The 11,197-nt window shown below is 36.8% G+C and overlaps 1 protein-coding gene across 2 annotated transcripts; it reads left to right on the top strand.

The window, feature by feature from the left end:
- Positions 1 to 2,903: 2,903 nt before the first annotated feature.
- LOC128244603 (protein unc-93 homolog A-like) lies at positions 2,904 to 10,729 on the top strand. 2 transcript variants are annotated; one of them, XM_052962610.1, is made up of 6 exons: positions 2,904 to 3,578; positions 7,225 to 7,392; positions 7,508 to 7,653; positions 9,356 to 9,491; positions 9,928 to 10,059; positions 10,377 to 10,729. In XM_052962610.1, the coding sequence occupies exons 1-6, from the start codon at positions 3,053 to 3,055 to the stop codon at positions 10,643 to 10,645; spliced, it is 1,377 nt and encodes a 458-aa protein (XP_052818570.1). In that variant the 5' UTR covers positions 2,904 to 3,052; the 3' UTR covers positions 10,646 to 10,729. The 2 variants fall into 2 exon arrangements, with proteins under 2 accessions (XP_052818570.1, XP_052818571.1); XM_052962611.1 differs by lacking the exon at positions 7,225 to 7,392.
- The last annotated feature ends 468 nt before the right edge of the window (positions 10,730 to 11,197 follow it).

Genomic DNA, 11,197 nt, shown 5'->3' with positions numbered 1-11,197 from the left:
ATTCACCCGCTACATGTAAGAGCGCCAAGTTGTGGGGGGTGGATAATTGAGCAGGGTGGTAGCGAAAGTACGACATGACAATGGCCAAGAGGTGGTTCGAAAATCGGACACGGCAATGTGCCAATTGGCGATGTGGATTTGTGACACGACAATGGCTAAGAGACATTGTGAAAATTAGAAACGACACTGGCCAAGAGGCGGTTCTAAAATCCGAGAATGGGGAAAAGTGACACGAAAACGGCCAAAAGGCAATTCGAAATTCCGACACGACAATGGCAAAGTGTGAATGGGGAAAAGTGACACGACAATGGCCAAGAGGCAATTCGAAAATCCGGCACGACCAAGGCGATGTGAGGATGCGGACATGTGACACGTCAATGGCTAAGAGACTCTGTGAAAATGCGACACGAAAATTCACCCAAGTGGCGTAGCGAAATTCCGACACGACAATGTGTCTAGTGGCGGTGCGGAAAGGCGCCAAGATAATGGTAAAGAGGAGGTGAGAAAATATGACGCAACAATGTGCCAAGTGACGGTGCGAACATGTTACACGATAATGACAAAGTGGCGTTGCGTGAATATGACACGACATTGTGCAATATGTGAAAATCCGACACGACAATTGCCAAGTGGCGGTGAGGAACTCCGACACGACAAGGTGCCAAGTTGCGGTACGAAACTCCGACACGACAATTGCCAAGTGGCGGTGCGGAACTCCGACACGACAAGGTGCCAAGTGGCGGTACGGAACTCCGACACGACAATATGCCAAGTGGCGGTACGGAACTCCGACACGACAAGGTGCCAAGTGGCGGTACGGAACTTCGACACGACAAGGTGCCAAGTGGCGGTGCGGAACTCCGACACGACAATATGCCGAGTGGCGGTACGGAACTTCGACATGACAATATGCCGAGTGGCGGCACGGAACTTCGACACGACAATATGCCGAGTGGCGGTACGAACTTCGACACGACAATATGTTAAGTGGCGGTGCGGAACTTCGACACGACAATATGTTAAGTGGCGATGCGGAACTTCGACACGACAAAATGTTAAGTGGCGGTGCGGAACTTCGACACGACAATATATTAAGTGGCGGTGCGAAACTCCGACACGACAATATGCCCATTGGCGGTACGGAACTCCGACACGACAATATGCCAAGTGGCGGTGCGGAACTTCGACACGACCATATACCAAGTGGCGGTACGGAACTCCGACACGATAATAGGCCGAGTGGCGGTACGGAACTCAGACACGACAATATACCAAGTGGCGGTGCGGAAATCCGAAACGAACATGAGACATGTTGCGGTACGGAACTCTGACACGACAATATGCCAAGTGGCGGTACGGAACTCCGACACGACAATATGCCGAGTGGCGGTACGGAACTCCGACATAAACATGAGCCAAGTTGCGGTACGGAACTCCGACACAACAATATGCCGATTGGCGGTACGGAACTTCGACACGACAATATGAGGAGTCGCGGTATGGAACTCCGACATGACAATATACCGAGTGGCGGTACGGAACTCCGTCACCATAATATGCCTAGTGGCGGTACGGAACTTCGACACGACAATATGCCGAGTGGCGGTTTGGAACTCCGACATGACAATATGTCAAGTGGCGGTGCGGAACTTCGACACGACAATATGCCAAGTGACGGTGCAAAAATCCGACACGACAAGGTGCCAAGAGGCGGTGCAAAAATCCCGCACGACAATATGCCAAGAGGCGGTGCAAAAATCTGACACGACAATGTGCCAAGAGGCGGTGCAAAAATCCGACACGACAGGGTGCCAAGAGGCGGTGCAAAAATCCTGCACGACAAAGGCCAAGAGGCGGTGCGAAAATCCGACACGACAATGTGCCAAGAGGCGGTGCGAAAATCCGACATGACATTATGCCATGCCGCAGCTTTAAACATTAGTTTATTACCGTAGATAAAAATCATATTTACAACGGAGACATTTATCAATTGGAACAAGTTTTTTCTCTAACTAGAAATGTATTTCCGTTCACTATATCCATTCCTTAAATGCCAGAATCCGTTTTATTTAAAAGACAATTATTCTGTAGACAATAGTTGCGATATTTTTGTTCTCGGAAGGGGAAAAAAGGAGTTTTTTTTATAAACATATACACTGCTGATAAACTGATGTTTCTATATGAACCGTCGAAATCAAACCGATAAAATGGTTTCATTCGAACGTTATAATTGAATCTTATTAAGTATGAACACTTATAACAGACAATGGTAAACGTTCTCATTAATTCAAATAAAACCACACATGTGCCATATAGAGACGTTACATTATCGCAGATTTACTGATGTGTTTGCCATCTTTGTTACTCTATAATTTACTTAACGCGTTAGTTGTAGTTATGATAATTTTAACGCTATGGGACGATACCTAAGAACTCGGGTACAGATAACAACGTTGTTAACGGCATCGTTGCTAACTTTTTAAATGTGAACTATTTTTAGGTTTGCTCATATGTTCAAATCAAACAAGTAGTGCTGATCTACATTGCAGATCACATATAAACTCCCATTCCACTATAAAATATAGTAGTGAAGATTGTACAGTTAGCAATCGGCCATGTATGTCTTAAAGAGATTTTGAGGAATTTCTTTGACGAATTTACTTAGTAAATACAGCCTCTTTTTTGTATTGTTTCGATGGTTTGTTATATGTTTACATGCAGCTTGGAATTCGTTCTTTTAAAGCAATTTATTAGATGTATTATCAAAACGAGTCTTAATATGTCACAGTCGTAGCAATTAAATACTGTCGATCATTTATTATGCACCAAGTACATGAATGCAGTATACACCTGAATCGATGATATAAATAATTTCAGTGCAACGTTGCAGATGATATGTATTCTTATTATATTTCCGTTGACGATGTTACCTGAATGTGAACGATTATCTTGGGTTTGTGTCTGGGAATAATTACAAATCTAAACTACATTGGTCGAGCCTACATAGATGTGCTCAGTATAAACGTTGTGGTGAATATTTAAGTATTTATAAATGGCAGCTCCTGACACTAGAACTGGGTTAGAATCATCATCTACGGAAGACTCGAACGTAGAAGCCGATCAGCTCTTACACGGACCACCAAGTGATCGCTTGAACCGAATTTGCAACAGTCAGGCCGACTCAAATCCGGAGCCGAAGTTTCTTCTTACAGAACACCAGAGAGGCGGGCAGCTGGACGTTGAAACCGAAACAAGTCGTGCAGAACTATCCGGAGTGAAGGCGTTTACAAACCTCATAGTTTTGACCTTTGCATTAACATTAAATTTTTCGGCTTTTCACTCGTTCCAGGCATTGCAAAGTTCATTGAATATTGCTGAAGGATTAGGAACAACAGGTCTATCAGTTCTATATGGAACGATGGTGCTCACTAGTTTATTCTTTGCTCAGTTGACACTTGTACGATATAGCTATAAATGGATCATGGTCATATCCAGCCTGTCATATACTGCGTTCATGGCTACCGGTTTTTACCCAGCATGGTCAACAGTTATTCCGGCGTCACTGCTGATTGGATTTGGTATGTGCTCATTGCGTGTTTTTATTTTTCACATTTTGAACGAAATAAGTAGATACTTTCAATATATAAAACACTATTAAAAGTAGCATGAACATTATTTAAGTGATGATGTATGTAAAATTGTAATCATTCGATCTTTAATCTTTTTAAATTTGATAATAACATATTGACCAATCATTTTGGCTCACTATAACCGAACCAAAGATTTAATTTGCATAATACATTTGCATTCGGAGAAGTACAGTAACGTTTAGCAACCACGAAGAATGCATATTGAGATGAAATCAAATACTAATTGCAATAATAACACTTTTTTCAATTATGACGTCATACCCGGTACGATGACGTCATATTGTTCGATAAATATATGCTTTTATATTTAGATTTAGATGCAAAATGTACTTAAATAAATCTTCATTATAAATACAAAGTCAGAAATAAACGTAAGGAAGAATATTGCTAATTAAACCATTATTTTGGTGAATTAATGTGTTGATGACATGCGGAGTGATGTATTTTCTGACCAAAAAGAAATAGGAATACATTATGTTATACCTTGTTTGTGGAATTTTGTGCTGTTGTTCCAAGTTCCTGGTTTATTATTTTTTGTTTTTGTGTTTCGTGTCTTTGGCGTTTACCCTTTACCATTAAACGGGGTTTATGTTTAAACTTTCGGCTACTGAGCTTGATTTTGTAGTTTTTATATAAATATCAATATCTGTAATAGCCAAAATAGGTATATATCGGTCACAATTTACTGTTCAGTGCAAAGAAAATCGAGGTATTTATAAAAATAAAGTAAAATAAGGTTTCATATTTTACTACGAATACTATAAAAAAATGTCATGACAACAACATAAATATTCATCAATGAAATGCTTTCTACCCTAAAACAACTAATGCTTTTTTTAAATTTTACAGATAAAATTGTGTTATTTTAGTATACCATATCATTGAATAATTCAAATTCCAAGTATGTATTTACAGTCATTATAGTACAAGTTTTAATCGTAATAAATACATCGATGATTAACTAAAGCATTTAAGTCTATAATGACAGGACGTTACACATGCTGCTTTCCATGAGGGTAGAGGGGTTCTACCAAAAAGGACAGGGTGCAGGATCCTTCAATAACTATGTAGATAAAATCCCAACCTATTCATTCTTAACATAATTAATCATTCAAATGCAGCAACAATTACATTTTAGCTCAGGTAAAAAAACAAGACGTATTGGTGATACGCTCCACATATCATCTCCAATCATCAACTGTTATATACATCTTTTATGTTTTAAAATGATTAATATACCGTGCTGCGGTTATGATAATTTTACGATTCATTATAATCACAAAAACAGTTAACTGCATTGCAACTGCAGAAAATTGTGTCATTGCATCTGCACAATGTAATCTACTGTCAAATATAAAATCCAAACAAGAAAAATATTTAACTGATTTTGATCCAGTTTGACGTGGAACGCTTCGCCCAGTCAATTATTGTGGTACATGCCATTTTTTGCCTTCAGTACATAAATACAACCTGCGTTTCAAAAATATAAAAACGTTCAAAACCGTTCAAAACGTAGCTTATCTATATCATAACCAGACATATATTAAACTTAATTAAAATTTTCAATTTAACTATGCTTTAAGTTATTAAATCACATCTGTATTTTTACAAACGTCTTTATGATGACAACATGTGTTTATCGATATTGTTTGAAATTCTGCTAGTATTAAATCCTCAGCCGACGTATCTCTGTACAATACAAATCATCCGTTGAGGGTTTTAACTGTTTAAATTACTTTTTAAGGTTTTGCGTTTAAAAATATCAACAAGCATTTGTTCCTTTGCCATAAACGAAATGGTTACAATGGATAACACTTCAATAAATTATAGAACATTTGCATTTCTACAACTGTATATGTTTAAACATATTTGTATATGTTTGTATCTGTTTGTATGAAATATTGCCTGCTGCGAAAGCAAGTTTTGTTAGTATGATATGACAAACACTATCACCGGTACCAGAAACATATAGTACAGTAACTGAGTCACCGGTCAATTATTATTAGTTGACCGGCATCTTAACATAGAAAGAAATGACAGAATATGTGCGTTCTGTTTAATCAACGAGAACAGGCTATTGTTAGAAGATGAAATTCATGCGTTTTTCATATGCCCAAGGTTCTCCTGTACTCCTACAGTCAGATAATGGTTTTGTTATTAAACATGTGGCAATATTTATTTTTTACTTGTTAAAAAAGGCAGATTAATATAAAAATGAGTATACAATTTGTATTAAGCAATGACACCACTGTATTGTAATTAATTATATATATATAATAGTATGTATGTTCGGCCGAATATGTGCGTTCTGTTTAATCAACGAGAACAGGCTATTGTTAGAAGATGAAATTCATGCGTTTTTCATATGCCCAAGGTTCTCCTGTACTCCTACAGTCAGATAATGGTTTTGTTATTAAACATGTGGCAATATTTATTTTTTACTTGTTAAAAAAGGCAGATTAATATAAAAATGAGTATACAATTTGTATTAAGCAATGACACCACTGTATTGTAATTAATTATATATATATAATAGTATGTATGTTCGGCCGAAGGCCTTTATGTACTGAACAAAGTTGAGTTGAGTTGAGTTGAATAGTAAGATCGGTGTCTTAAGCTATTATCAAATAAAATTTTTATTTGTTTATGTTTATGTTATGGGATTCGTAAGGGAGATCACCTCAGGCATTCAACATATAACCGGATTTAAATGGTTGGATGTATTTTTTGTTTTAAATTATTCCGGGTATTTCATTTCTTTAATGCATGTTGCGTGGCAAACTGAATTCAAAGATTCTGGCATTCGTCATTTTATGATAAACAATTCTACTCGACTCGTCGAGGACGTGTGGGTGTTAGTTCTCCAAAGTATCTCTTACTCACAATTTAACTGTACTCATTAAAAACAATTGTGTATTCCTCAACGCGACGATAAAGATGTAGATAAGTCAGTACCGAAGGTCTTTTTCCTAACCACCAGGCCACAACTTTCATCAATGGAATAAGACGATAGTTGTAGCATCAGACAAACGCCAGCGAAGCGAATTATATGACTGCTTCCTGGACACATACATAACAAGGATACATATAAACGTAATCAGCAAAGTGCAGCGAGACATCACATGATTCTTTAAAAAAATAAACCGAACGATGCTGAGTTAACAATTTGCAGTGCTTTTTAAGTGCTATTTAGACATGTTTTATATAATATGCTATGATTCGAATGTATGCATGTGCTGTTTCTGTATGTTTAGGAATTGCTTTTTGTTGTGTTTTACTTATTTGAGAATGTTGATGTATTTTGTACACTGTGCTTTATTTTTTGTCTTACATGCATAAGGTGGATAAATAGGCGTTATAAAGGATAATAAGAGAATATATACAGAAACAAGCACAGTAGCCAAACGTTTGAACACAAACCCCGTTTAATGGCACATACTTACTTTTCTTGAAAACAATAATTCATTATAATACTGAAAACGAACATAATACCCAAAAACCACGTTATGGTAACGTGTAACCATCAATGCAATTCTTACGACTCAATATTTTATGTCACCAATAAATTTAATAGGCGAACGCTGTCATTACCGAAAGGTTATTGAAGGTGCTGCTCATCTCTGGCCGTCCCAGCAAAACTACCTGACCAACCTTGCTACTTCCTATGCTGCCTTTAGACACAAAAACGTCAAACAGATGGTTCATTTTTTCACCGGGATATATTTTGGAATTTTCTATACTAGTAAGCATGTAGTCTTGTTCTAATTAAAAATTAGTTGACGTTGATACACAGTGTTTGCCGTATAACTAGTTTGATATAAGTTTAAATTCTACATTACGCTTGTGTTGTTTTAAAGGTTTTATTTGGGGCAACCTGTTTGCGTCGCTGGTCTTCAGACGAGAAACTGAAAATAAATCGACATCCTTACATTTCTGCGGATCCGAGTTTTGTTCGTTTGGATCTCAAGCGGTTGATGATATTCAATTACCTAACGCAGCAAAGGTATTCAAGTTTACATCTCGACCTTATTTCATGAATCAGAAAAATGTCATATAAATTGAAATTATACCAACTGCTTAATTATTCAGTAGGTCACATTTTACGGTGAATCCAATTCGACCAATTTACCTGTGCTTGATTTTCCTCTGTTCCAAGGGAAAACAGGTAAAAGTGTTTATAATATTATAGAAATGGTTTAGTGTGTCAAGCATTAATTGCATGACTATAAGATTACAAAAAAGAAACCCTCAATTTTAAAAAGGTAAAAAGTAAAAAACAACACGTTTTTAATTTCAATGTCGCTTAAGCGTATGGTTAAGTCTCTTTTAATCCAATACTGAACGAGTGCTGAAGGAGTCATGCATATGTCTTTAAATACGTTATTAAATCAGTAAATGAGTACAAGGTTGCAGCTTCTGTAAAAGACGTCATTTGTTCAATGCTGTTAATACGTTATTAGTCTGTAAATGAGTAAGAGACTACAGGTTCAGTGTAAATACGTCATGTTTTCGTCATATGAGTACGAGGCTATACTTTCAGTGTAAATACGTCTTTTATTTAGTGAGTAAATGAGTACGCAAGGCAAGTACGAGGCTTCAGCTTTAGTGCAAATACGTCTTTTTTTAGTCAGTAAATGAGTACGCAAGGCAAGTACCAGGCTTCAGCTTCAGTGTGCATACGTCTTTTTCAGTAAGTGAATGAGACGCAAGGCAAGTACCAGGCTTCAGCTTCAGTGTGCATACGTCTTTTTTTAGTCAGTGAATGAGTACGCAAGGCAAGTACGAGGCTTCAGCTTTAGTGTGAATACGTCTTTTTTAGTCAGTGAATGAGTACGCAAGACAAGTACGAGGCTTCAGCTTCAGTGTGAATACGTCTTTTTTTAGTCAGTAAATGAGTACGCAAGGCAAGTACGAGGCTTCAGCTTCAGTGTGAATACGTCTTTTTTTAGTCAGTGAATGAGTACGCAAGGCAAGTACCAGGCTTCAGCTTCAGTGTGAATACGTCTTTTTTTAGTCAGTGAATGAGTACGCAAGGCAAGTACCAGGCTTCAGCTTCAGTGTGAATACGTCTTTTTTTAGTCAGTAAATGAGTACGCAAGGCAAGTACGAGGCTTCAGGTTTAGTGTGAATACGTCTTTTTTTAGTCAGTGAATGAGTACGCAAGGCAAGTACGAGGCTTCAGGTTTAGTGTGAATACGTCTTTTTTTAGTCAGTGAATGAGTACGCAAGGCAAGTACGAGGCTTCAGCTTCAGTGTGAATATGTCTTTTTTTAGTCAGTAAATGAGTACGCAAGGCAAGTACGAGACTTCAGCTTCAGTGTGAATACGTCTTTTTGTAAATTATTACGAGGCTACAGTCTCAGTGTGAATACGTCATTCTTGTAAGTAAGTAAGAGGCTACAGTTTTAGTGTAAATACGTCAATTATTTGTCAATTAGTACGAAGCTATAGCTTTAGTGTATTTTTTCCGTATAAAGTGAGTATAAGTTTTTTTTTCACTTGAAAGTTATCATTAATAGCTAAAATAGGCCACAGTTTGAATGTAATTGCGTTATTTGTAAATTAGACCTAGGCTATAGTTTAAGTGTAAATAGGTCATTTTTTTAAGCACGAGTTCTTCTTTTACTTGAAAATTATCATTAATAGCTAGAATTAATTTCTAAATGATATTGATATGTTTATCATTTGTCAAATTTGATTTTTAGGCGTTCGTAAGCTGTGCTTATGGTGTACAAAATGTATGCCTGGTGGTCATCACATTTGGAGTTGCCACGACACTTTGCAAATTTACCATTGGAAAAGTATCCAAGTTTACCGGACTATACATAATCATCTGTATATGTGCGTTGGACTTTGATAATAATGTCTTAATTGAAATAATTTTCATTAAGCATGTAAAGCTCATAGTTATATAAACACAAAAACAAAAGTAAATATTGCATGCATGAAAGAACAATATAAATACTTTTGCAACGTTTTATTTACAAACAAGTTTTACTCGAATAATATCGTGAAACACTAAAAGTAATATTAACAGTACTGAATGTGAGGATTTCTTAAGGGATGAGTTTTTATACTAAAGTCTCATATCTTAAAAGCTGGAATACTGAAAAATTTATCGTTTTAACAACAATATTTAATTGAGACAACAGCAATTTGATGCAAAGCTGTCAAAATCATTTAAATACAGTACTATGAATTTTCGAAGAAGGTGTGGGAGAATAAAAAAGGAATACACATGTGCATGAAAATTTAAAAAACAAATCTTTCTTCTCAGCAAGTATTATTTCCCTGACGGTGATGGTTAGTTTGCTTCTATGGCAACCGAGCAGAGAGGGTCTTCCTGTCGTCTTCGTTCTTGCTGGTTTGTACGGTCTGGCTTCGGCGGGGAACGAACCGTTATTGATAAGTATGTACAAGTAGTGTTATGGCATTTTTTTATTTCTATAAGCCATGACATTTGTATACAGTATGGGCTCTGAATAAGTTATAAGCGTTTCTGTTCTTAATCAAATTTCACTAAATACAAAAGAAGACCAGCAGCTTAGTTTGTCCCTCTATTTTCCAAATTGAATAATTAATACCAAAAAATGAAATTAAAATTTACATGTGTAATGATGCAAATCAACTAATTAGCCGTGATGTTATTTTTTTGGTAAACTATTATGAATAAGGAATAAGGAACCATCTTATCATCTACTAATTAGCCTGCTGTTTGCGTTACAGTGTTATACAGTACCCTGTTCAAAGATTCTACAACATCGGCTCTGTCCAGCTATCGCGCCATGTCTTCGCTTGGCTGGGCCGTCTCCTTTGGTTACAGCAATTGGTTGTGCATGAGACACAAGCTATATATTGTTATCACCATGTTGTCTTTGTCCTATTTATGCCTAAGTGTCCTGTTCTTAAGACACAGAACTATGGATAATGTGTGTAGAAAATTAACATGTACCAGATTGAAAAGAACAGATAAAAGAGATGATACAGATACATGAAGAAAACAGTTCCAGTGTCTGTCTGATTGTTGGTTGAACTTGATCGTTAAAAGTTTTCTTTTTGTAGACGATATCATGTTGTAATTTATTTTGAAGGAATTAAATCTGCAAGGATACCTGCAAACGACAAAAGTGAGAACCATCGTTTATGGTTATAGCAATATACTGTCGTTGAAATTTCAAAATATTCAGAAGCACAGTCTTAATGCCTGATATACACATTACGCCAAAACAACCTCCCAGAATGACTACAAATTTGACAACGTTTATCAATTACGGTTGGACTACCGCTTTCGAGACGAGGGGATGTTCACAGGGGATTGTAACCAGTTGTTTTGGTTGTAAACCTCACGTTTATTCTTATTATCACCAAGCTAAACAAACGATCACTCCGAATACAAACGAAGATGTCACATAACAGCTAATTGATATTTTTTTCGATTTTTAGTCTGATAGTGACTGTTCATTTATAGTATTTATCTTTTCAAAACATGTCCATTATCAACGTCCCATCTTTACCTCAGTGGCATTCGATTTATTATCCATCCACAT

Source organism: Mya arenaria, chromosome 8 (genome assembly GCF_026914265.1).
Source record: "Mya arenaria isolate MELC-2E11 chromosome 8, ASM2691426v1".
Classification (NCBI taxonomy): domain Eukaryota; kingdom Metazoa; phylum Mollusca; class Bivalvia; order Myida; family Myidae; genus Mya; species Mya arenaria.
This window is presented reverse-complemented; position numbering and strand designations above follow the sequence as displayed.